The 26,404-nt window shown below is 45.1% G+C and overlaps 2 protein-coding genes across 5 annotated transcripts in view; one reads left to right on the plus strand and one right to left on the minus strand.

Annotated features, from left to right (window-relative positions):
• COMMD1 (copper metabolism domain containing 1) overlaps nt 1-6,605 on the minus strand; it is a 121,446-nt gene extending 114,841 nt beyond the window's left edge. Inside the window, exon 1 of one of the 4 annotated variants that reach the window (XM_084798406.1) lies at nt 6,274-6,600. In XM_084798406.1, the coding sequence (XP_084654532.1) occupies nt 6,274-6,450 (177 nt within the window). In that variant the 5' untranslated portion in view covers nt 6,451-6,600. Of the gene's footprint in view, nt 1-6,273 lie in introns of all 4 variants that reach the window. The other 3 variants (XM_084798405.1, XM_084798404.1, XM_084798407.1) reach the window with 3 other exon arrangements.
• Nucleotides 6,606-11,594: 4,989 nt separating this feature from the next.
• CCT4 (chaperonin containing TCP1 subunit 4) lies at nt 11,595-26,357 on the plus strand. Its single transcript, XM_084798389.1, has 14 exons — nt 11,595-11,871; nt 13,584-13,636; nt 14,768-14,857; nt 16,551-16,659; nt 17,783-17,925; nt 19,507-19,628; nt 20,052-20,184; nt 21,806-21,945; nt 23,518-23,614; nt 23,930-24,040; nt 24,175-24,305; nt 25,182-25,416; nt 25,859-25,972; nt 26,175-26,357. Exons 1-14 carry the CDS (start codon nt 11,745-11,747, stop codon nt 26,187-26,189), a joined length of 1,620 nt encoding a protein of 539 aa, XP_084654515.1. The 5' UTR covers nt 11,595-11,744; the 3' UTR covers nt 26,190-26,357.
• The last annotated feature ends 47 nt before the right edge of the window (nt 26,358-26,404 follow it).

The raw sequence follows: 26,404 nt of genomic DNA on the forward strand, positions 1-26,404 counted from the left end.
AATTCCCAGCAACCACATGTTGGCTCACAACCATCTATAACAAGATCTGTATTCATAATAAATAAATAAATCTTAAAAAAAAAAAAAAAAAAAAGAATGTACCAGCCAGGCATGGTGGTGCACGCCTTTAATCCCAGCATTGGGGAGGCAGAAGCAGATGGGTCGTTGTGAGTTCAAGGCCAGCCTGGTCTACAAAGCAAGTCCAGGACAGCCAAGGCTAAACAGAGAAACCCTGTCTCAGAAAAACCAAAACCAAAACAAAAAAACAAAAAAGTACCACCAGCCCAACCTATTGATAATTTTTTTAAGGTGTGTGCCTGTGCATGTGTGCATGTGTGTCTGTATCTACAAGCATACATAGGAGAGAGTGTCCTAACCGCTAAGCCATCTTTCCAGCTCATAACTGTTTTTTAATCATAGATTTCATAAATCTTGAGAACAAGTTAGTGAAAATTTTAGCTAGCTACCAAGTAACCAACTTAATTTATACATGTTATTTTCAGATATTAACATTGTAAATTTAAGAGTAGATGTTTGAGGTGAGGTTATCTTTATGTAAATGTTCAAATGTGAAACACTTCAGGCTCTTAAAACCAATTAATACCTGTCACATCCATGGTTATACTGCCAACAGCTGCTAAAAAGAAGCAAATGACCGAGATGTTACCGTGGCAACTAAAGCATCAAAGCTTTATCTCTCAGTGCAAGCAGGATGGGGAATGTGATGAGGCGCAGAACTGGCCTGCCAGGGCCATGGCTGTGGGTTTAGTGACCCCGGTGATATCAGCACAGCGGTAAAGACAGTAGGAACAGTGGGAATGCAGGAGCAGCAGCATGGAGCACCGGCAGAGGCGCCCTCTGCCACACCCCATTCCTGACTTGGAGTACCGTATTTCCTGTTCTCTCCGCACAGGAATTCCACTGCACATGCCCAAGCTAGTTCTAGACTCCTAAGCTCAAAAGATTCTCCTGCCTCAGCTTCCTGATACCTAGGACGACAGGCATGTGCCACTGTGCCCAGTTACGCTTACCTTCCCAATGCGACGGGCACATTTAGGCACTACCCACTCACTCAAATGTTCTTAAATATTTACTGAAGCCCGGGAGTGGTGGCGCACGCCTTTAATCCCAGCACTTGGGAGGCAGAGGCAGGCGGATCGCTGTGAGTTCAAGGCCAGCCTGGTCTACAAAGCGAGTCCAGGACAGCCAAGGTTACACAGAGAGACCCTGTCTCGAAACCCGCCCCCAAAAAAAGAGCTTTACTGAGTGCCTATCACATGCCAGAAATAAGTACTAAGGATAGGGAAAATAATAAAGTTCTGCCTCTTTTACAAATGAACAAGCTAGTAAGTACAGTATAAAAGCTCTGGTAGTATTCTTAATTCTTCATACCAAATTATAAATGCGAGCTGAAAGAATTATACAAAAATTAGACAGCGTGCTGTGACAGGTGGTGCGCACCTTTAAGCCCAGGATCTGTGTAAGTTTGAGGCCAGTTTGATCTATATAATGAGTTCCAAGCACATACTGACACCCTGTTTCAAAAAAAAAAAAAATCAACAGAGGCTGGAGAGATGGCTCAGGGTTGAGAGTGCTAGCCACACATACCATGCCTCCTTTATTACTTTCACAACTCCTTGAACACTACCCAGAAACCAAAGCTAGCGTGATAGGGCAGCAAGACAGTTCCCTGGGTAAAGGTGAGCGCTGCCAAGCCTGAAGATGGGTGAATTTACAACCTACAGGGTGGAGCAGAAAACTGACTCCTATAATTCTGACCTGCACATGTGCACCATAGCACACGAGCATGCGTGTGTGTGTGTGTGTGTGTGTGTGTGTGTGTGTGTGTATGAACAGGCTGCTTCAGATATCCAAAAGCAGATGAAATGTTTATGCTTTTGTGTTTAACTGGTAAACCTAGTGTGCTAATGTCCCAAACAAGGAAAGGGAAGGACTCCATTCCACATAGAAAGGAGTATCCAGTACAAAGGTCAGGAAAACAGTACATAACATTTGGAAACGATGTGCAAGTTAGGAACCTGAAACAGGGTGCACGTCACACTGCCAGGCAGTAAGGAACCTGTCCCCTGGGCTCCGGCTTAGATTCAGCTCAGCATTACAAGCTTACCTAGCAAACACAGGATCCTGGGTGTGATCCTCGGCACAACAACAAAGGAGACTGTTAATGAGTGCCCGCTGTACTCTGCAGGAGTTGCACAGCTCCTCCTCAGGCTGTCCTCTGTCCTCCTCTATGCAGAACATGACTATCTAGGTAAAAGACGTGAAGTCTACTACCATCTACAGGTAAGTGTATAGCCTGCTTCAAAACAGGAATGCCGGGCTGGAGAGATGGCTCAGTGGTTAAGAGCACTGTCTGCTCTTCCAAAGGTCCCGGGTTCAATTCCCAGCACCTACATGGCAGCTCACAACTGTCTGTAACTCCAAGATCTGACACCCTCACACCAATGCACATAAATTAAATAAAAATATTTTTTTAAAAAACCAGGAATGCCAGCAGGATTAAAGGAGTAAATGTTTCACTTCCTGCCTGATGCGCAAGCACTCCTTACTATATACTGTCATAGCGTGGTCAAATTGTACTGTTCAACATTTCTTGTATGGATGTGTGATGTATGTGTGCATGCACACATTCATGTATGTGTATGACATATGTGCATGTGTGTGACTGCAGGACTGAGTATATCACAGTGTATACAGAAGCCAGAGGACAATCTCAGGTGTTTGTAGCTGGCCCTGAGCTTCTGGAATTTTCCTGTTTCCACCTCTTATCTCCTCATAGGAGTGTGTGCAAATTGCAGACACACTACATGACAGTTGTTTTTGTTTGTTTTGTTTTTAAGACTTTTTTGTTTGTTTGTTTGTTTTGAGTCAGGATTTCTCTGTGTAGCTTTAGCTATCCTAGACTTGCTTTGTAGACAAGACTGGCCTCGAACTCACAGCAATCCACCTGCCTCTGCCTCCCATACTGGGATTAAAGGCATGTATACCCGGCTTGTTTTAAGACTTTTTAAAAAAGAATTTCTGTGTATGCGTATTATGCCTGCATGTATGTCTTGTGTACCTGGTGCCCAAGGATGCCAGAAGAGGTTGCTGGATTCCCTGCAGTTGGGGTGACGGATAGTTGTGAGCCACCATCGGGTGCTTCGAGCCAAACCCAGATCCTCTGCAAGAAGAAGTGCTCTTAACTGCTGAGCCATCTCTCCGGCCCAGACTCATCCAGTTTTTATGTGGGTTTTAGGGATTCGAACTCAGGCTCTTTTTTCCTACCCCACCTCTGCTACCCCATAAACCTGCCCTTAGCGAAGTCTAAAATAATCACTTTGTTCAAAAGCAGCAAAATAGCATCTTCAAGAAGCCTGCCGGAAGCTGGGGGCCATGGTGCACACGCCTTTAATCCCAGCACGCAGGAGGCAGAAACAAGCAGAGCTCTGTAAGTTCAAGGCCAGCCTGGTCTACACAGTGAGACCCTGTCTAAAAAAGGGAGGGGGGCCTGGCAAGGGCAGGGCAGCAGTAGCTTTATTGTTACTACCACAACACATATCTTACCGGGGACTCCTAAGGTCTGTGAGGAAGACAGTGGAAACAAAAGGAACATGAAAGATGACTTCCAGAAATGGATGGAAGAGCATGCCCAGAGCCTGCCTGACGAAACAGTGGCTGCATGTCAACAAGGAAAGAGACCTCCAGCTCCATTCTCTGTTCCTTCTGAAGGGGCCAAGATCCCACTCGCCCCCAGGTCCTCCTCGCAAGTGCCCAACATGGGAGACCCTCCTTGTGAGATGATGCCTGTGGGACCTACAAATAAGGCCACCCACAGGAGACCACCACGCCAGCTCCCTCCACTTTTGGGCAGGGGGGCGAGGGGACACTACAAAACAGGGTTTCTCTGTGTAGCCCTGGCTGTCCTGGAACTCACTTTGTAGACCAGGCTGGTCTTGAACTCACAGAGATCCGCCTGCCTCTGCCTCCCGAGTGCTGGGTTTGAAGGTGTGCGCCACCACGCCTGGCTTCCTCCCCTTTCTCAGTGAGTCTCCACTGACCCTGGAGTGAACAAACGTGGGTTAGAATGGCTAGCCAGCAAGTTCCAGAATCTTCTGTCTCTGATTCCCCAAGGTTGGGATTACAGGCCCCAGGCTCTTTATGTGGGCTCCAAGGGATTGGATCGCAGGCCTTCACACACGCATGGCAAGCACTCTGCCAACTGAGCCATCTCAGCCCAATGCTCTACTCTTCAGAATGGGTTTTTTTTTGTTTGTTTGGTTTGGTTTGGTTTTTTGTTTTTTGAACACGGTTTCTCTTGTAGTCCTTGCTGTACTGAACTCACTTTGTAGACCAGGCTGGCCTGGAATTCCTGAAACTCACAGAGATCCTCTTGCCTCTGTCTCCCAGTGCTGGGATTAAAGGCCTGCACCACCACGCTGGGCTCACCATGTATACATTATTTTTACAGTTTTTCTTTTTTTTTTTTTTACACTTTGGCTCTAGATGCAGTCCTATGGTTAATTCTGGTCTAAATCACAATTATTATAGTGGCCATCAGCCACATATGACCACTTTAACCATCTGACATGTGGCTACTTGGAACTAAATGCTTTAAATATAAAACGCACGTCATATTTTAAAGGCTGTAAAGGGGCTGGAGAGATGACTCAGTGGTTAAGAGCACTGGCTGCTCTTCCAGACCCGGGTTCAATCCCCAGCACCCTTGTGGTAGCTCGCCACTAACTGTAATTTCAGCTCCAGGAATTCCAACACCTTCACACAGACACACATGCAGGCAAAACACCAGTGCTCAGCAAATAAAAATAAAGTCTCTGTGAAAGCAAAACCTTGTATAGTGCTTACATAAATAATACTTTGAATATAGTTTAATAGTAACATCTTACTAAAAAAAAAAAATCACAGGAACCAGCTTGGCAGATAGCTCAATCAAGCCCTGGTTCTGATTCTCTGACCCATGAAAAGGCTGGGCACGGCCCTCTGTTCTTGTAACCCAAGCACCAGCAGAGCAAATACGAGCAGATCTCTGGAGTTCCTGGCTGGTCTAGCCAGTTCAGGTTCAGTGAGAGCCCCTGTCTGGAAAGACAGGCAGAGAGTGACAGTGCAAGGCACCAGGGTAGACCCTTAGCCTTCATACGCATCATACACACACACAGAGTCCACATAATACGGTGTGGTGGTAGATGCTTGTAGTTCTATCACTTGGGAAGTGGAAGGATCAGGAACTCAGCAATACACTGAGTTCAAGGCCAGTCTGGGCTACAAGACTTCCTATGTGAAAAGGGGGATTGGGAGGACAGTGGGGGGTGGGGCATGGAGAGATGCCTCAGAGATTAAAAGCACTTAAATGCTCTTGCAGAGGACCTGGGTTCTGGGCCACCCACAAGATGGCCTATAACCGTTTCAAGCACTAGGCAAGTATGCAGTGCACTTACATGCAGGCAGCACCATAGTTATATACATAAAGGGAAAATAAAATTGTTTTAGTTAATATCACCTGTTATGTTTCCCTCTCGTAGTTTTCATGACACAGTCCCATTTGGTAAACACACTCTTAACCACATTAAACCACTGCTTTAATGGTGTTTACTCCGGGTAATCAATCTTTTATCTCACCAGCCACCTCTATTTTTTTTTTTTTTTTTTTTTTTTTTTTTTTTTTTGGTTTTTCGAGACAGGGTTTCTCTGTGTAGCCTTGGCTGTCCTGAACTCACTTTGTAGACCAGGTTGGCCTCGAACTCACAGCGATCCACCTGCCTCTGCCTCCCGAGTGCTGGGATGAAAGGCGTGCGCCACCACGCCCGGCTTCCAACCACCTCTTTCTAACGCTCTTCTACACCCCAGGCAAGCTGGCAAGCACACTCTTCGTTTTCTCTTTAAACAAGGGTCTCACCAGTTGCTCTGGCTGGCTTGGTTGTACCGGAACCTGCTATGTAGAACAGCCTGGCCTCGAACTCACACAGCCCTCTGCGAGCCTCTGCCTCCCCAGTGCGGAGATGAGGGGCGTGCACCGCCCCCCCCCCCCCAGGCTGCAACCATCATCTTACAAAAGTCCAGGACGGAGAAAACTCGAAGCTTTCCTATACTACCGACACACAGAAGACTTAAGGGGGGAAAAAAACCAAGATTTTTCACAGGTGTGTGTCCCTAAAGCAAAGGGCGCAGCAGCTCCCCAGCTGGGGAGGCGCCCGAGGCTGGGGGCGGGTCTGGGGCTGCAAGAAAGGCAGGAGGCGCTGGGCGGAACAACCGTACCTTAAGTATCCCCCTCATCTTCGCCAGGAAGGGGCGGAACTCCTCCGGGGGCACTTCCGGATAGAGTTGGCTGTGTAGCAGCTCCTCGGTGATACCCGCGTGTCCGTGGAAAGCGCTCTGCGCCAGGCCGCTCAGCAGCCCGCTCAGGGACTTGCAGCCCTCCAGCTCGCCCGCCATGGTTAGGGAGGGTCCGCGCCCAGGGGCTGAACTCGGCTCCGCTACGGAGGCCGGGGTGGGCCGGAAAAGCTATCAAAGACGCCCACGGAGCGCGAAGTCAGCTTCCTCCACTCGGCGATAAATGCAGTTCTCGCTTTTTCTCTGCCACACGCATCCACGACTTCCACCACAGCTAACTCCATTCAGTTTCATTTAGGGTCGCTGTGCTTTCGCTGTTTCCTTTTTCACTCCGAAGCACATTCAAAGAAAAGGTCGCTTGGTAGAGATATCTAGGGCAAGCTGTAACTCAGTAAGAGCGCCACTGCTGATCTCATTCCAGAGCTTGCAGTTTAAAAACAGTGCCTACCACTCAGATCTACGCTCTCTAGGCTTTACCCGTAGTTTTTGCCGCCCCCAACCCCAACCCCAACCCCCACCCCATGTAGCTATGTTCTGAGGACATGATCCCCTTGCTTGCGTTAATACCTTTCCGTATCTGCGCATGTTGTCTATCTAGCCATATCAGTAACTGGTCCAAAGTTCCTTCCTTCTTTTTTTTTTTTTTTTTTTTTTTGAGAGGGGGTGTTGGGGGGGGGGGGTCGGGACAGGGTTTCTCTGTGTTAGTCTTGACTGTCCTGGACTCGTTTTGTAGACCAGGCTGGCCTTGAACTCAGAGCGATCCACCTGCCTCTGCCTCCTGAGTGCTGGGATGAAAGGCGTGCACCACCACCGCCGCCTGGGTTTAAATTAATGCCTTCTTTTTATTCTTCAAGTGGAATTGCATTCTTAAGTACCTATGTACATGGTTACAAAAAAAAATCTACTTACGTTCAGCTATAAGAAGTGAAGAAGCCCTGTACATACTACAGTATAGGTGAACCTTTCGTGTGTGCTGCCCGAGGGCTGAAGTAGCGTTAAGAGTGCATACTGCAGCCGGGCGGTGGTGGCGCACGCCTTTAATCCCAACACTCGGGAGGCAGAGGCAGGCGGATCTCTGTGAGTTCGAGGCCAGCCTGCTCTACAAAACGAGTCCAGGACAGCCAAGGCTACACAGAGAAACCCTGTCTTCAAAAACAAAAACAAAAAAAAGGAATGCATACTGCTCTTGCAAAGGACCAGGGTTCAGTTCCCAGCACTCACTGTAGGCGGCTTACTACCCCCTGTAACTCCAAGCCCTAGTAATTTAGAGCTCCCACCAGCAATGCACTCATGCGCATATATAATTAAAAAATAAACCTTCCAAAAAACACGCTAAATGAATGACACCAGACACAGAAGACAGTTGGATGATCTAATTTACACACAATGTCTAAATTAAGCAAATCTATACAAAAAGCCAGTTGCCAGGGACTGAAGGAGGGGGACTAGGAAGTGACTTAATGGTACAGGGTATATTTTCAGGTGATTAAAACACCCAAGAGCAGACGCTAGTCACCATTGCACAGCTTTGTCGTTCACTAGAGCCCGATGAGTTGTATACTTTAAGAGACAGGATTTCGCAATATGTATTAGATCCCGATTTTAAAAATCAATATAAGCTAATTGTAATTTAACATCAAAGGAAATAGCATGCTAGCTTTTAATCTCAGCACTGGGGAGGCAGAGGCAGGGGGATCTCTGACGTCGAAGCCAGCCTGGTCTACAGAGCAAGTTCCAGGACAGCCAGGGCAACACGGAGAAACCATGTTGGCATAATGTCCTTGTGGACTGTGTACGGTTTACCCTTCCTCATTCACATGCGGATTCCTCTACCCCATGATCCGGTTTCAATCTGGACATTGCATTGTGATGTTTATTCTGAGTATCTCCTGTCTCAAGTTTATGTAAACATGTCACCATTTGTTCTCTGTATTGATAATAAAAGCCAAGTAGGCAATGCTGAGCAATAACAGAGAATGGGGGGTGGGAAGGAACCATCCTGGTCCAGTGAGGGGAGGAGATGAGCAGGAAGGACAGGAGGGATGCACATGGAGAGGACCAGGAAGCACCAGAAGGAATGAACCGGACCCAGGATGTGAGTAGAAAGCAAGTATAATGTGGGCAATCTGAATGGGAGGAAGTTACACTAGCTTGGAGGTTTAGGATGCAGCAATTATGATACAGCATTGTATGGTACAGCATCTGCAGGCCCAGGAGATCTTCATATATTAAATATATAAATACTGCTCATCTATATTAACATATATCCAAGGGTCTGCACTTGAATCTATTAACATATATAGAAAACCTGATAGATTCTACCAACATGATTATTGTGTATATTTCTTAGGAACTGAGAATGATTTTTATTTTTTCCTTTCAGAAGAATGTCCAATGTACAAATAATACTGCTTTAATAAAACATTACTTTGGGGGTTGGAGATATGGCTCAGAGGTTAAGAGCACTGTCTGCTCTTCCAGAGGTCCTGAGTTCAATTCCCAGCAACCACATGGTGGCTCACAACCATCTATAATGAGATCTGGTGCCCTCCTCTGGCCAGCAGGTGTACATGCAGGCACAACATGGTATACATAGCAATAAATAAACACATCTTTTTAAAAAAACAAACAAATATTACTTTGGGAGCTGGAGAGATGATAGTTCTGCAGTTAATAGCACTTGTACACCATCATGAGAACAAGAGTTCACATCCCGACATCCACATAACAAGCCAGGCACCTGCCCATGCCTGTAACCCAGCTCTGATTAGGGGAAAGCCAGGAAAATAGTTGGAGCTAGCTGGCTTCCAGCCTCGGGGTGGTGAGCGGTGCAGGGGGGGAATGCAAAGTCTGGGTCAAGGAAGAGACTGCCTCAAAAAGAAGGGGCAGACAATGAAAGAGGACACTGGAAACCCTCTTCTGGCCTCTGCACACAGACACATATGAACATTCATAAATCAATCAATTAATCTTTTTTATTGTTGTACTATAGTATGTCTTAAAATCAAAATTAAAATCAAAATTATTTTTCTTTCTTCCTTTTGATTGCTTGGGACTGAACTTTTGCACAGGCTAAGCCCTTTGTTTGGTTTATAGTTTTGGTTATCTGGGTTTTTGCTTTTTTTTTTTTTTTTTTTTTTTTTTTTGGTTTTTTGAGTCAGGGTTTCTCTGTGTAGCCTTGGCTGTCCTAGACTCGCTTTGTAGTCCAGGCTGGCCTCGAACTCACAGCGATCCACCTGCCTCTGCCTCCCGAGTGCTGGGATTAAAGGCGTGCGCCACCACGCCCGGCTTTTTTTTAAATAATTATTTATTATTTATACACATTCTACTTGCGTGTGTGCCTGCCCACCAGAAGAGGGAACCAGATCTCATTGTAGATGGTTGTGAGCCACCAGGTGGTTGCTGGGAATTGAACTCAGGGCCTTTGGAAGAACAGACAGTGCTCTTAACCTCTGAGCCATCTCTCCAGCCCACTTTTAAAGATTTGTTTATTATTATGTATACAGTGCTCTTGGCTGCACATACAACTGCATACCAGAAGAGGGCATCAGATCACATTCTAGATGGTTGTGAGCCACCATGTGCTTGCTGGGAATTGAACTCAGGAGGTAGTCAGTGCCCTTAACCTCTGAGCCGTCTCTCCAGACCCACATGGTTGTCTGTTTTTGAGAGGGAGACTTGCTACATGGTCAGTCCTGCCACCCGGAGGAGCCATAGGAGGTCCCCACCTGAGCTGCCACTAAGGGCCATGCCTGAGTATGTGGCTTCACAGTGGTGGGGTTGGTGTAGCTACTTTTACCAGTAGAAAACATGGGGGGTATTCCTGAATGCAGTATCCACCAGGATGTCCAGGGGCTGTGCAGAACAGGCCCCGCCCCTCACTGGATACAGTGCTCTGGAGAGTTGGTGCCATCTCTCACTGCTGGTAACACTTGAGAGAGGAGGCCTGGCGCCTTGCCAGGCAGCACAGTGGAGCTGCCCCTGATGATGGAGGTTGTGGGTGTGCTGACCTGGGTTGTGAGAGCTGACCTGGCCACTCCTGCCATGGAGTGTCATCGACACAGAGGTGATGCACCACCTCCCTCACCTCTAGCAGCCGGGAAAGCTCAGGAGAGCCATCCCTGGCCCTCACCAGCGGCAGCAGGCCCTGAAACTCCCCTGGACAGCAGAGCAGAGCCAACCCTGGTGGTGGGGTTGGGGGGTGCGGGGGGGGGGGTGTGCAGGTGAGCCAGCCCTGAGGGCAAGAGCAAGAGTGGGAAAGAACTGGGCCCGCCACTCCTCTGTTGTGAGATGGCATGGGTGTGGGGGTGATGCCCCCCCACCATCACCTGTGTCAGTCAAGAGAACTGGTGCTGTCCCTTGCCAGTTGCAGCACTCCAGAGAGCAGGCCCTGCACCTCTCCTGAGCAGCACCGGAGGCTGGCCCTGATGGTGAAGTCATGGATGAAGCCAGCCCCAAGGGTGTGAGAGTGGAAAAGCTGGCCCAAGCCCTAACACAGGCTATAGCATTTGGGAGGGTGGGCCCTGGGCCTCCACACCTTAACTGGACAGCACAGTGGAGCTGGCTCTGGAGTGGCTTCTATCACCTTATTGGTTGACCTTGGACTTCAGCTTCATCGTCTACCAAGTAAAGACTATGGCAATTATTTCCTGGGATCATGATGAGGATTGGATAAATTAAAGGATGTAGGGACTTCACACTTTGTTCGGCCGATACCTTCTAATCTGCTATTAGGATGTTCACGTTACCTAAAAATCAGTGCCTATGTTTACGGAAGAGGTGGTCTGAACTAGAAGGCCGACCAGATCCGGCAGGCAGTCGCCGTTACAACTATTAAGAATCTGTGCCATTTAACTAGTGTGTTTAAATCCCCTAGGCAGCCAAAATGAACGCAAAGGGGTGAATCCACCCATGGCAAATCTCTCCTCCGACACCTTTACAAAGCGAATGAATCAGGAGCAGAATTTAGATCTAGAAGTCGAGAAAAGGTCGGCTGCGCCACACCCACTCCGGAACAAAGCCCCATCTCGGCTTCTTCGACATGACCAGCATGAGCTAACGACTCCGATCCACGGAGGGTGGACGGCAATTCCCGAACCACACCTATACAACCTCCCGCTCCACCGCAGCGCCCAGACACATGGCCAGGCTGACACAGGGCGGGCCTGATCTCCGCGCGCGCGAGCCCCGCACCCGGCGCGCGGCGGACAGCCTCTGACGTCACGCGCGCGCCGCGTCTCCCGCAGGCCCCCTGCCCGGCTTCCGCCTTCTCGGCCGGCGTCGCCTTCTGGAAGGTTCGCGGAGGAGGAGGCGGCGGGAGACCGTTACGCCGCGGCAGGCCGGAATCCGAGTCCATCGGTGCCCCCGGAACGCGCGCCGACATCGCCAAGGACGCCATGCCGGAGAACGTAGCTCCCCGGAGCGGGGCGCCCGCCGCGGGGCCGGGCGGCCGCGGGAAAGGCGCCTACCAGGACCGCGACAAGCCGGCCCAGATCCGCTTCAGCAACATCTCCGCGGCCAAAGGTATCGGCCCCGTGGGTCTCGGCCTTCACTGTCGGTGTTCCGTCCCCGGGAGCGCCGCTTCCTCGGCGTGCTGCGACGCGGGCGCGGAGGCCCGTGGACACGCCCCGTCGTGGGTTTTTGTTTTTTGTTTTTACCTCTGAACCAGAGTTCCCTTACTGTAAATTCGGGGAGGACTTAGAGAAACCGAGCCAAGAAAGAAGAAAAAAAAAATATATATATGTGTGTGTGTATGGATATATATATTATATATTTTATATATATATATATATATTAAGAACAAAGCCTTAGAGATCCTTGCCTGGGTGTGTCTGGAATATAGTTCTTTATTTGGGTTGGAGGAGGAAGAAATGCATGATGTGAGACGTGAATTTGGGAAGGCTTGTCTTTTAAGGGCCCGAGATCCTGGAAACCATTTGGCGTTATTTTCATTACAGCCTTACTTGGCATCGGGGAAACCGTTGTTGGCATGGCTGCTGACAGGAGTCATTGTAAAAGTGTATGAAGGAAGTCAGGGCGGGAGCTCAAACACAGCAGGAACCTGAAGGCGGGTGCTGGTCCAGAGGCCATGGACGAGTGCGACTCACTGGCTTGCTTAGTCGACTTTCTCTAGAACCCAGGTCCGCTGGCCCAGGTGGCATCATCACCCAGGATGGCCCGGACCCTCGCCCATCAGTTGCTAAGAGTGTGCCCTTCAGCTTGCCCAGTCTTAATTGGCGTTTCTTTAATTGCCCTTCCCACCTCTGAGATGACTTTAGCTTGTGTCAGGTTGACAAACAGTTCAGCAGTCACATTTCAAAGGCAGTGTGCCCTAAAACAGAACCAGGCGGTGGTGGCGGCGGCGCAGGCCTTTAATCCCAGCACTCGGGAGGCAGAGGCAGGTGGTCTCTGAGTTCGAGGCCAGCCTGGTCTACAAAGTGAGTCCAGGACAGCCAGGGCTACACAGAGAAACCCTGTCTCAAAAAACAAAACAAAACAAAAAAGTTAAAGTAGGACTTAGGGAGCTGTGCACATAGGAAGGAGCAGTCACCCAGATTGCAAAGGACAAACTAGTTTTTCCAAGTCAAGACAAAACCCCAGGAACTGAGAACGATTTCTGCCACATACAGCTTGAGTTGAGATCTGGGAACTAACTCATCTTGGGTTACCCAGTTATCCATCCTCTTCTCCCCAGATAGGAAGATTGCACAGACACAAAATACAGTGTGAGTCATTTAACGAAAAAATGCAGAGCCTAAGATGCTGTATCTTGTTGCGTAGTGAATATCTTGAAGTAGGTCCACTAAAATCACCTGAAACTTTGAGAGTAACTGCTAGACTAAAGTCATGAAATACATTAAGGCTATAAGAGATGTTTCCTATAAAAATCTTTTAACCTGATATGGGCTAAAGCAAACTAGTTATGGAATGCAGAAAAATGATTAGACTATGGGTCCTGCATAAGTGTTTGTGGAGAGCATGTTCTGTGGGGAGAGAAAAGGCAAATGAGTGAGCTGTGCACTGTTAGGATGTTTAGCTGTCTCATTGCTGCTTGCTTTATGAAATAGAGGAAATAAAATTCTAAGAACTTGAGATTAGATTGTATGAGTTTGATTCTCACAGGAATCTTCAAAATGCGCTCTGTATAGGCACAGCGCTATTACAGTATCAATTAGGGTTATACTTAAAGTCTTGGTTTAATATGTGTCCTTTTTTTTTTCCTTCTATTTTGACAGCGGTTGCTGATGCCATTAGAACAAGCCTTGGACCTAAGGGAATGGACAAAATGGTAAATTTTTTTTTAAGTTAATTACTTGTTGAGAGCTCCTGTTCATATTCTAAGGTCTAATGAGTGGTTGTGCTGTTTGAGGGCTGGCATGGAGTTCCGTGGTAGAACTTGCCTAGGAGGGGCAGGGCCTAAATTGGGGGGTCTTTGTGTATACTACCCTTTCCTCTCCTGAATCCCTCCACAAGTCTTAAAATTCATCAAAATGAAAGATTACTTCAGATGGTATTTAACTATTTATTTTAACTGCCTTTTGGGTTGTGTGTGTTATTTGAGTCAGTCGAGTTAGCTGAGACTGTCCCTTCGCCTTCCTGCCTCTGCTTCAGGTGCTGAGACCACAGGCTTGTGCCAATGTGTGTGGTTGTCCATTTACTCATTTTGAAGCCTGCACTCGCTCCTTTTGTCCCAGCCTCTGGGGTGCTAGGATTAGCACCCCAGGTGTGAGCTGCTGGGCCCAGTTCAGCTTTTCAAACTTTCTTGTTATTTTAGAGACAGGTTTTTTTCTGTAGCCCTGGCAGCCCTGGACTCACTTTGTGGACCAGGCTGGCCTGGAACTCAGTGATCTGCCTGCCTGTGCCTCCTGAGTTCAAACTTTTTTTTTTCTTAATTAAGTGGCAGCATAAAACATATAGTCAACTTTGGGTTGATGTGTTCTCATATTGAGAGCTAGTTAGCAACCAAAAATGAGACAGACCAGTATGGCCCAGGAATTGGGGGTCTGAGCTGATGTGCTGCTCATGGCTGAGCAGCAGGTCCTGACTGAGTGATCTCGTTCTCTAAATAACTTAAGTACCCCGAGCAGGGGCTGGAGAGAGGGTTCAGTGGTTAAGGTTTAATCTCTTACAGAGGACCCAGTCTGCTTCCATCACTAGATCCAGGGGGTCTGACACCCCTGGTCTCTGAGCACTGTGCTCAGATGCACAAACACACAGGCCCTAAATGTAATAATAAAGTAACTGGGACAGAGACAGTTATTTCTTTTGTAAAGTTGAGTTCTGAATATTCTTACATTGTTACAGTAATGAAAGGGAAGAATTAAAATCAAGCAATATGCATATATAAGTTGTAGTGTGGAATAGTAAATGGAGTAGACTAATAGCACTGCATTAAAATTTTAAAAAACACATTTTTCAGATTCAAGATGGAAAAGGCGATGTGACCATTACAAATGATGGTGCCACTATTCTGAAACAGATGCAAGTGTTGCATCCCGCAGCCAGAATGGTAAGTGTAAATAGGTGGTTTGGTTTTGAGACAGGACCTTGTTCTGTAGCTTTAGGGACCTGGTATACACTGTACAGCCCAGGCTAGCTGTGAACTTGCCAGCAATCCAGCTGCGTCCTCCTGAGTGCTGGGATTATAGCCATAGGCATGTGCTGTATGGTCCATTGTTCCTTAAAGTTTCTCTGTGTAGCCTTGGCTGTCCTGGAACTCACTCTGTAAACCAGGCTTGCCTCAAACTCATACAGAGCTGGGATTATAGGCTAGCACCATCCACTACCCCACCCTCAGCCATAGAGGCTTTTTTGTTTTGTTTTTTTTTGAGACAGAGTTCTCTGTGTAGCCTTGGCTACCGTGGACTTACCTTATAGACCAAGCTGGCCTCAGACTCAGATCCACCTGCCTCTGCTTTCCTCGCCAGGTAAGGTTTTTTTAAATTTAAATCTTATTTTTATTTATTTTTTTATTTTGGTTTATCAAGACAGGGTTTCTCTGTGTAACCCTGGCTATCTTAGACTCACTTTGTAGACCAGGCTGGCCTAAAACTCACAGCGATCCACCTACCTCTGCCTCCCAAGTGCTGGGATTAAAGGTGTGCGCCACCACTGTCCAGCCACTAGAATTTTTTATCATTAGCTAAAATGTACATTTTTTGAGTGTAAGGTGTTCTATAAGAGAACTAATTTTATTTGCTTATTTTGTGCTGTGCTGTGGATTGAACCCGTAATGTTGATGCTCAGCAAGCACTGTACTACTGAGCTACAAGCACAGTTCTTAGAAAACAAAATGATTTCAATCATATATCAAATCCTGTTAGATTTTCACTGGTGTTTATTAAAAATAATAATCTAAGAGTCACAATTAGTCTTATGGCAAGTGAGAAATTGTATTTGTAACATCTGGTATAGGAGCCCATTGTGGTGCCGCATGCCTTTAATCCCAGCACTCAGCAGGCAGAGGCAGGTGGATTGCTGTGAGTTTGAGGCCAGCCTGGTCTTCAAAGCGAGTCCAGTCTGCCAAGATGTACTGTTGGGCACAGCAAGGACTTCCTGTGATCTTAAGTACTCTGGCTGTAAGGCCAGAGGGTCATTTGAGCCTATCAGACAGCATAGAACCTTTCACTACTTAAGGTGATGTGTAAATAAATGAGATTATGCTTCTGTGTGGTCACTTCAGAAAAACCTAACAAAGGTGTTCATGAGGGAACTCATAGGTTCTCTATCCACCTATAAGGCACCTATAAGACCTTAGGCATGTTTTTGGCCTAGTCTAGCCTAGAGCTGGCTGTGTAGCAGAGTTCCTAGAACTTCTGACCCTCCTGTCTTCACCTTCTGGAAACTGGGGTTAAGTGTGCGTCAGCACACGCTCTTTATGCTGTTTGGGGCTCAGACCCAGGCAGGGCTCCCTGTGTGCTAGGCAAGCAGTGTTCCAGCTGAGCCTCATCCCAGCCCTGAGTGTTCTTTTTGATAGGACTTTGAGAGAATTTTCTGAGAACTTCTCTTTACAATATACAATCTCAACTAAAAATCATTATAAGAATATTTTTGTGTGCCACAAATACATTAATTTTCATCTTTAAATGAAACACAAAGTAAACTAAAAATGTCAAGATGTCAAGAAAGTATTGTGTTTTCTTATTCTGTGTTGGTGACATTGGTGTCATTTCTTAGCATCTTGTCATGTTCCGTTCTCATAGCTGGTGGAGCTGTCTAAAGCTCAAGACATAGAAGCAGGGGATGGGACCACATCTGTTGTCATCATTGCTGGCTCTCTCTTAGACTCCTGTACCAAGCTTCTGCAGAAAGGTAATGTGCTGCTTGTTATTCCTGAAGAGTGGCAGGTTTTGTTTTCGCTTTGTTTGTTTTGTTTTTTTGAGACAGGGTTTCTCTGTGTAGCCTTGGCTGTCCTGGACTTGCTCTGTAGACCAAGCTGGCCTCAAACTCACAACGATCCACCTACTTTTCCCTCCCTGAGTGCTGGGATTAAAGGCCTGCGCCACCATGCCCAGCTTGTTTTTGTTTTTTAAGGCAAACTTATAAAAAGCCAAGTTATTGCTGGGCATGGTGGCGCACATCTTTAGTCCCAGCGCTCTGGAGCCAGAGGCAGGCAGATTGATGTGAGTGTGAGGCCAGCCTGGTCTACGAAGTGAGTCTAGGACAGCCAAGCCTACACAGAAAAAAAAAATTTTTTAAGCCAAGTTATTAAGTAATGTGAGATTTAATTTGAAGCAACTAAATTTTAACCAAGAATTAATATTTTAGTTTTGCTTTTTGTAAGGTTTCTCTTTGTAGAAATAAGTGAAATTCTACTTTTCAAAAATAAGTGATGGTAATAGTACTAATCTTGGGCTTGGGAAGATGTTTTAGATGATAAAATAAGAGCTCTTGATTTGATAAGTAGTGGCTTGTTTTGTTTAGATTTATTTTATTACTATGTATACAGTATTCTGCCTGCATGTACACCTGCAGGGCTGAAGAGGGCATCAGATCTCATTATAGATGGTTGTGAGTCACCATGTGGTTGGTGGAAATTGAACTCATGACCTCTAGAAGAGCAGATAGTGCTCTTAACTGCTGAGCCATCTCTCCAGTAGTGTTTAGCACTGTAGCAACTCTCTAGTTGCCCTGTTTTAAAGTCAGTGTATGTGAGGTGTTTTAGAAAGCATAAAATTGGCTTGAAATGTACTTCATCTTCTTCAGATTGAGTAGAAGTTGATCGTTAACCATAGACAGTTATTTAAGTGTTTCTATTTACAACTGAATTACAAGCTTGGAGTATAGCTTAGTAGTTTTGTTTGCCTACCATGGAAGCCTTTCGGTTAACCTCTGGACCACAATAGAAAAAGGAAGGAAGGAAAGTATTAGATTATTTTGACATTGTAAAATATGACAAGTAGTTTGTCTTAACCAACTTGTTCATAAATGACAGGTATACATCCAACCATCATTTCGGAGTCGTTCCAAAAAGCTTTGGAAAAGGGTCTTGAAATCCTTACTGACATGTCTCGTCCTGTGAAACTGAGCGACAGAGAAACTCTGTTAAATAGCGCAACCACTTCATTAAATTCGAAGGTGAGAGTACCACTCCAGGACAAGTAAATTACACTTACAGCTGTGTGGCATGCTGAGCTTGTTGGCTGCTGTGCCGTGTGGTGGTGATTTCTGTAAGATTGAAGCACAAGGATCTATGAGGCTAACAGAAGACTTGGGAGTGTTTTGCCAGGCTTGGTGGTGTCCAGACAGGTGTTGGCAACTTTCGATCCCAGCACTTGGGAGACAGAAGCAGAGGCAGGCAGCTCTCTGAGTTTGAGGCCAGCCTGGTCTACAGAGTGAGTTCCAGGACATCTACACAGAGAAAACCTGTCTCAAAAAAACAAAACAAAGAATTAGGAGTTTCTTATAGGTGCAGCGTCCCAGTTTTTAGTTTTTCATTTACTGCATTTTAACACTTTTTGGTAAAGCTAAGTCCTAGGCTTGTAAGATAACTATTGAAAACCTCATCCCCAGAACTCAAGGCTGCCATAAAATAGAGTTAGCTTTTATTTAATATTCTGTAAGTATTGTCTTATGTTTCCCACATTTGCTCTCTTCCAGATTTTATATAGTCATTCCCATTTTACAGGTGGGAAAATAAAAGTAGAAAGTTAAAAGACTTAGCTGTGGCACGGTAGGAAGAGGTGGAAGTGGTATTAGAACGCAGTGTGGATGGCCCATTCGCTGCCCAGCTCTCAGTGTATGTGCTGCTTTTCTTATTTCCAAGAAAGTTGGGGCTGAAGAAATTTAACAGTGGAGAATATTCGCTGCTTTTTCGTAAGACCTGGGTTCAACTCCCAGCATCTACATGGCAACTCACAACCATCTGTAACTTCAGTTCCAAGAGACCTAATGCTCTCCTCAGACCTCCCTAGGCACAGGCACACACATGATGCACTGACATACATGCAGGCAAAATATCCATACACATAAATTTTGTAAACAAGTTTCATGTTACCATGATTTCACCCAGTACACTTCCTTTCCCTTGCATTTATCTCCTCTAATTACAGATCTAAGTGATAGAGGGTAGGGTGTGTTAGCGCTGTACACCTTTAATCTCAGTAGAGGCGAGTAGATTTCTGAGGCCAGCAAGTTCCAGGACAGCCAGGGCTACACGATGAGGCCCTGTCTCAAAAACAAAAATACCTAGATAGTGTTGGAAACTGTAATTTTTAGTTTTCCAACACTAGTCAAATTGTATGATGAGGCACATGACCTGATTTTTCGGTGTCAGTCTACCAAAGACATGAGGAAATTTGATGAATACTAACCATTTGCTCTTTTGTTAGCCCTTTGCCTTTAGGTACATAAATGATCTGATCTGAGTTTGATTACACGTTCAGTTTAGGTAGGAACTCTCCACATAAAAGTAGATGCCTTTGTTTTCTATAAAACTGCTGGCAATCTAAATAGTGCCAAATTTAATATATATTTTTTTAAGTATACATGTTTTAATTAACTGGCAAAGTGGGTACGGAAAGCAGCTTTAACTGTAGTGTCTCCTCTGGGTGTTCTCTACCATATTCAAATAGGTGGTAACGAGTTCTTGTAAATCCAGAATTGTGTTTATTTTTATATCACTGCTTCTGTGGAAGTAACTTTCTGTTTTAAATCTAGGTTGTCTCTCAGTATTCAAGTCTTCTCTCTCCGATGAGTGTTAATGCGGTGATGAAAGTGATTGACCCAGCCACAGCTACCAGTGTAGACCTTAGAGATATTAAAATAGTTAAGAAGCTTGGGTAAGCGTCTCTAATTTCATTTTCAGTTTTACTCAAACCAGATAACTTTGAAGAAAGGGCTGGGTGTGGTGGTTTATGCATTCAATCCCAGCACTTGGGAGGCTGTCGATGAGGTCAAGGCCTGGACTATATCGTGAGTTCTGCATCACTCTGAGCTAGAGTGAGGTCCTCTCTACAAATCCCTTAAAAGCAAGTACACCCTTAGGATGATCACCTTCCTGGGCCAGTGGGTGTAACTAAGTGAAAGGTAACTCTCTGAAAGTGAACGTTAGGAAACGCTGTTGCCTTGAGCTTTCTTGGATGGCAATCTGGAGGGTTTGCTTATGTTTCCTTACGTTAGGATGGAAGTGCGTCCATGGGGCTGGGTGGTCCTGAGGATGATGAGACCAGAGCACTTTTCATTGTTGTGATTGTTCTTCCTAGTGGGACAATAGACGACTGCGAGCTGGTGGAAGGGCTTGTTCTCACCCAGAAAGTGGCAAACTCTGGCATAACAAGAGTTGAAAAGGCTAAGATTGGCCTGATTCAGTTTTGCTTGTCTGCTCCTAAAACAGATGTAAGTAAAATCCAAGGTGGTTTCCTATTTATTAACTTTCTGATATGTTCTTTAGGTTAAAAAATTAAACTGCTGGTACTGGTGATGTCTTTAAAATGTAGATCTCAAAAGGATTAATAAAAGGAGACAAAAATAGAGAATGTTGCAGCTATATGTATATCACAGCGAAGACAGTGACTATAGCAGAGTGCATGAAATCAAAAGCATTCATTCCTTGAATCTGCAGATTGTGTCTAGCTCTCTGAAAGCAGAGATGTCACCTACTGGAGCCCACAGAAAATTTGTTATTTGTACAAGTGAGCCTTACAGTAACTTGATAGCTGAACTATAAAAATTACATTGTTCTTAACATATTACTGTATTTGTATAATTTTCTTTTTTGTTTTTCTTGTTTGCTTTGATTTGGTTTTGGTTTTTTGTTTTGTTTTGTCTTTTGGGTTTTTTTGGTTTTTTGTTTTGTTTCGTTTTGCTTTTTTAGACAGTGTTTCTCTATAGCCTTGGCTGTCCTGGACTCACTTTGTAGACCAGGCTGGCCTTGAACTCACAGAGATCCGCCTGCCTCTGCCTCCCGAGTGCGAGGATTAAAGGTGTGTGCCACCACGCCCAGCTTGTGTAATTTTCTAAAAGGAGTGGCTCGCACCTCAGCTTGGTTTTTACTATATTCTGCCAACATATAGCTGTGTTGGTCAGTATTTTGTTTCTCAAAAGAAAAAAGATGGAGCCATACAAGAGTTAATGATTAATTTCTTGACATCATTTGTCATTTTGTTTTTTTTGTTGGTCAGTTGTTTTGAGACTGTCTGTCTCCTCTCCCTCACTCTTTGGAACCCATAGAGACCCACATGCCTCTGCTTTCTGCCTGCTAATATTAGAGGTATTCACCGCTGTGCCCAGTTCTGTCCCAGGCCACAGAATAAAAGGATACAGTTGAAATTTTTTTGTTTGTTTGTTTGTTTGTTTTTTGACAGGGTCTCTCTGTGTTAGCCTTGCCGCCTGAATTATTTTTTTATAATATATATGATACTGACAAACCACAGAGTAAAAATTTCTATAAGATCTAGTATGTTAAAAAACTTCTTTTGGAAAAACCATAACCAATTTTGCATTTTTCCATTATCAAAAATGTACTTGAAAAATTTCAGACAGTGGTAGAGCCTGTGTAACTGTGCATACCTGTAACCTAGCACTCAAAGGTGGCATGAGGGTGAACTCAAGGCCAGTCTGGACTCATACTGAGGCCTTACCTTTCAAACACAAAAACCCAGTAATAGGTACAATTACAAAGAACCAGCTTTAGGCAGGCAGTAGCAGTGCACACCTTTAATCATCACCTGACAGGTAGAAGTAGGCAGATCTCTTGAGTTTAAGGCCAGCCTGGTCTACAAAGTGAGTTCCAGGACAGCTTTAACTAAACTGAGAAGCCCCGTACGTACGTACATACAAACATGCATGCATGTACTTAACGTGCTTACATATATACTTAGATAAATAGAACCAGCTGTTTATATATATCATCTTAGACCTTTTTCTGTGCATATCTTTATAGCTCATTGATATGGGCTTGTCTTTGTGCATTACAATCTCTTGCTGTAAATAACTGCTGTATTGTTGTTCCAATCAGATGGATAATCAGATCATAGTGTCTGACTATGCACAGATGGACCGAGTGCTTCGAGAGGAGAGAGCCTACATTTTAAATCTGGTGAAGCAGATTAAGAAGACGGGATGTAATGTCCTTCTCATACAGAAGTCTATCCTCAGGTCTGGGACTGTTTATTTTCTTATTCCTGAATTTATAATTGACTTGGGGTTCCCATTAGTAGTTTTTAAAAAAAACAATATTTATGTATATATGTGTGCTTAGGGATGTATACCACATGTGTACCAGAGTCCTTAGAAGTCAGAAGAAGCTGTTGGGTGCTCTGGAACTGGACTTTCATAAAAACAGGGCTGTTGTTCTCTCTCTCTCTCTTTGCGTGTTTCTTTGTTTTGTTTTTGTTTTTTGGGACAGGGGTTTTCTGCATATCCCTGGATGACCTGGACTCACTTTGTAGACCAGGCTAGCCTCGATCCGCCTGCCTCTGCTTCCCTGAGTGTTGGGATTATAGGCATTTGCCGCCACATGTAGCGATTATTTACTCTTCATTTAAACATGGGGCAATAGTTTTTTAATATAGGTTTTAAGAAAATTAAGGGTAAGCATGGTTGTTCAACTTATAACCCCAGTACTCAGAAGGCTGAGTCTGAAGGAATGCTGTGAGTCAGGCCAGTCTGGGATAGAGTGAGGCCTTTTTAAAATAGGTAGGTAGGTAGGAAGGAAGGAAAGTGGCATTGTTGCTCTGGGACCTGGGTTTGGTGGCTCACAAACATATAACTCCAGGTATACACATGATGTATGTAAATGCATACAAGCAAAACAATTTTTTTTAAAGAAAAAACATGACATTTTTAAAAAGCTATTCTAAAACTAGTTATTTGAGGCTAGGGATGTAGCAGAATTGCTGCTGTCTACATGCACGAAGCTCTGGGTTAGATCTCTAGCATGGCTTCACTGGGGTGTGCTGTCGCTGTAATCCTAGCGCTTGAGGCGTGGGGTCAGGAGGATGGAGAGTTAAGGGTTAGCTTTAGCTGGTACCTGGTAAGTTCCAGGTTAGCCTGGGATATGTGAAATTCTGTCTCAAAAACAAAACTTTGAAAAACCCCACTGAATTAACTAAAAATGGTATTTATTTAGAGTGCTTTGGGCAGTCCATAGATAAAGAGAGCTCTCAATTTTGAGCTCCTCTCTCTTTAAAGTATTTATTATTATGTATACAGTGCTCTGCCTAAATGTACACTTGCACACCAGAAGGCGGCATTAAATCACATATACATGGTTGGGAGCCACCATGTGGTTGCTGGGAATTGAACTCAGGTCCTCTGATAGAGCAGTCAGTGCTCTTAACCTCTGAGCCATCTCTCCAGCCCTCATCTCTCTCTTTAAAATTTAATTTCTCAGGTTTTTGTTTTGTTTTGTTTGTGTTAATAAACACATTCCCCTTTATTCCACTGATAAACTATGCCCAAAGGTACCATGGGTGCTCATTTTATATGGAAGCCTTCATGAGCAAGTGAAAGACTGACTGTTCTAATTACCTCAGGCATTTGGTGCTCTGACCTTGAGTAAATGGTCCCCAAAACTTGGTTTTTGCTTAACTTTCATCAGTGATACCTGTCTTGCTAGCATCATTGGATTACTGTTGCTAAGATTGCTTCTGATACTTTGTGGGAATTAATCATGCTTCTAAATACATATAATTTTTAAACCTAGTATCATAACACTTTATATTTCAGAGATGCGCTTAGTGACCTTGCTTTGCATTTTCTGAATAAGATGAAGATTATGGTGGTTAAGGATATTGAAAGAGAAGACATTGAGTTCATCTGTAAGGTAACTATTAATGTATGCAGAAATGTATTGGCGTGTTTTGTGGGTCATATAAGTGTTTGCCTGCATGTATCTGCACTACGTGGTCCTCTCGGACCCTGAAATGGCCTTCAGGTCCCCCAGAACTGAAGTTAACATGGGGCTGTGAACTGCCATGGGGTGCTCTGTTAAACCCATGCGCCGCGCGGTCTTTGCTCTGCAGGGCTGGGTATTGGGCCAGCACTTTGATCACTAGACCAGACAAGTTCTTGTTCTACCATTGCGTTTTGTCTCCAGCACAAGTTATCTTGATTTATGGACTCATTTATCTTTTCCCAGACGATTGGAACCAAACCAGTTGCTCATATTGACCAGTTCACTCCTGACATGCTGGGCTCTGCTGAGTTAGCAGAGGAAGTCAGTTTAAATGGTTCTGGAAAACTATTCAAGGTAACAGTGTTGCAGTCTAGCTCCATTTTTCTTACTCTTTGGGGGGTTGTTTGTTTTGGTGTTTGGTTGTTTGTTTGTTTTGGGTCCCCCCCCCCTTTTAGCTCATTACTTAATTTGAAATTTGTTCCCTAAAGATTACAGGTTGTACAAGCCCAGGCAAAACAGTTACAATAGTTGTCCGTGGTTCTAACAAACTGGTGATTGAAGAAGCTGAGCGTTCCATTCATGATGCTCTCTGTGTTATCCGCTGCTTAGTGAAGAAGAGGTAATATGAACATCACTGAGTAATAATTTATTTTATTACATTTATTTTCTGTGTGTATGTGTGTGTGAATACGCACACAACATGCCATGTATGTGGAAGTAAAAAAAAAAAAGCTGGGGTAATCTCTTTTTTTCCTTCCATAAACTTGGGTTGGTATCAGGCATTTTGCCTGCTGAGCCATCTTGCTGCCCCAGTACTCTAAAGACTTGAGTTTGAGGGTCTGGGATGTAGTAGAATTGACTCCATGCTTGGGTGGGTCACCCGCTGCCCAGCACTGCATAGACTAATGTGGTGAGACACACTAGCACTTAGCTAGCACTTAGCAGGTAAAGGAAGGAGAATCAGAAGTTCTGGTCCTCCTGCCTTTACAAAACCAACCAAGCTGTGGGGCCATGGGCTGCGGGTAGAAACTGGCTTGGAGCAAGAGTGGGGTTGAGGCATGTCCACAGCCCAGAAGTCTTATCCTAGGATGGGTGTGGCATTAGCCCTTGTCCTTCTGAGGAGGACATGCAGCTTGGCAGCTAGTTTAAACTTCCTTTCCCTTTACAAGGTCATGTCCAGCAGCACCTGGAATTCCTCCTTATGTAGTGAGGCATCCTCAGCACCCTGACCAGGCCGATGATGCGCACTTGCCCCATAGCCCCTACTCACATCCCCCCAGGTTTAAATAGCCTTTGTTCCCCTGGTTAACTGAGCGGTCTCACTGAAGCTGTCTGAAGTCTGTTTCTCAAGCGCCTGCTTGAGGTCTTCATCCCTGCTGTTCCTGCCTCGCTCCCCTCCCATGATCCAACTGTTGCCATTAAGGATGGGGAAGTTATTGTTTAAAATAACTTCCTTTCGATAAAATAACCTAAAAAAAAAAATTGTGAATTTCAGAGCTCTTATCGCAGGAGGTGGTGCTCCAGAAATAGAGTTGGCGCTGAGACTGACTGAGTACTCTCGGACACTGAGTGGTATGGAGTCCTACTGTGTTCGTGCTTTCGCGGATGCTATGGAAGTCATTCCGTCTACACTAGCTGAAAATGCTGGTCTGAATCCCATTTCTACAGTAACAGAATTAAGGAACCGGCATGCCCAAGGAGAAAAAACTACAGGCATTAATGTCCGAAAGGTGACTAAGCTGATGCTATGGTTATTGAAGAAAAGGTTGATGGAAGGAAACATTGTTTACAGTTTGTCAGTGTGGAATGGTTAAAAGGCTTTGTAGTTAAAAGTAGTGACCTAAACCTGGAAATAACGCTTCAGAATAAAGAGGATACCATGGGAAATCGCATTCATTAACTGTTATTTACTAACTTCTAGGAAGTTTAGTCTGGTCTCTCATTCCCTGGGTCTTTTGGAAGGCACTAGTTAAGCAGGTGTAAGTGTAGCCTGGTTGTTGTGAGCGTCAGCTGTTGGCATGCCGGGTGAGCACAGGAAAGGGATAGGTGTCCCCCTTACTATGCGTTTTATTGAGGAGACAGTACATAGTCGGGGAAGTGATAATAAGCCCAGATCCTAGTTCTTGAGGGGTTAGGTGTGTATCAAATACTGACGGCATCTGTCCTCCGCAGGGTGGAATTTCTAACATTTTGGAGGAAATGGTTGTCCAGCCTCTGTTGGTTTCAGTCAGTGCTTTGACCCTAGCAACTGAAACTGTGCGGAGCATCCTGAAAATCGACGATGTGGTGAGTAGAGTTGAGAGTCCTTGAAGGCCAAAAAGGCATACTTAGAAGTTGTACTTTGTGCTTAAACTCTTGCTACCCACCAAGAAGTAACAGCTCATAGCTTCTTTCTCCTGTGAAAATGAGGCAAGATTTAGATGAATGCCTTGAATATGATCTAACATTTTATGTCATTACAGTTTTTAAAAGTTTTTTCTCTTATCAGGTAAATACTCGATAATCTGGATATGGCTGGCCAGCTGGCACCATTGTGGACAGGCGTACCGGCGTTCCTTCCTGTCTGCAGCTTGCTTCTTCAGAGTTTTTGGACACTGTCTACCAGTTGGCATTTGTTTAAAATCGTGTTGAAACAATATAATGAAAATTAAATATTTGGTTTCAAACTGCATATTGCCACTCAGATTACATTGTTTTTGGTACTTAGTTGGGAAAACC

This window comes from Acomys minous (genome assembly GCF_964271855.1).
Source record: "Acomys minous genome assembly, chromosome: 10".
Classification (NCBI taxonomy): Eukaryota; Metazoa; Chordata; class Mammalia; order Rodentia; family Muridae; genus Acomys; species Acomys minous.

Excerpts from the sequence above, each read along its gene's own strand:
- CCT4 (XM_084798389.1), top strand. The coding sequence starts at position 11,745 with ATGCCGGAGAACGTAGCTCCCCGGAGCGGGGCGCCCGCCGCGGGGCCG. Across the intron at positions 16,660-17,782 it reads TACCAAGCTTCTGCAGAAAG|GTATACATCCAACCATCATT; the intron begins GTAATGTGCTGC and ends CATAAATGACAG. Across the intron at positions 24,041-24,174 it reads GTTCTGGAAAACTATTCAAG|ATTACAGGTTGTACAAGCCC; the intron begins GTAACAGTGTTG and ends TGTTCCCTAAAG.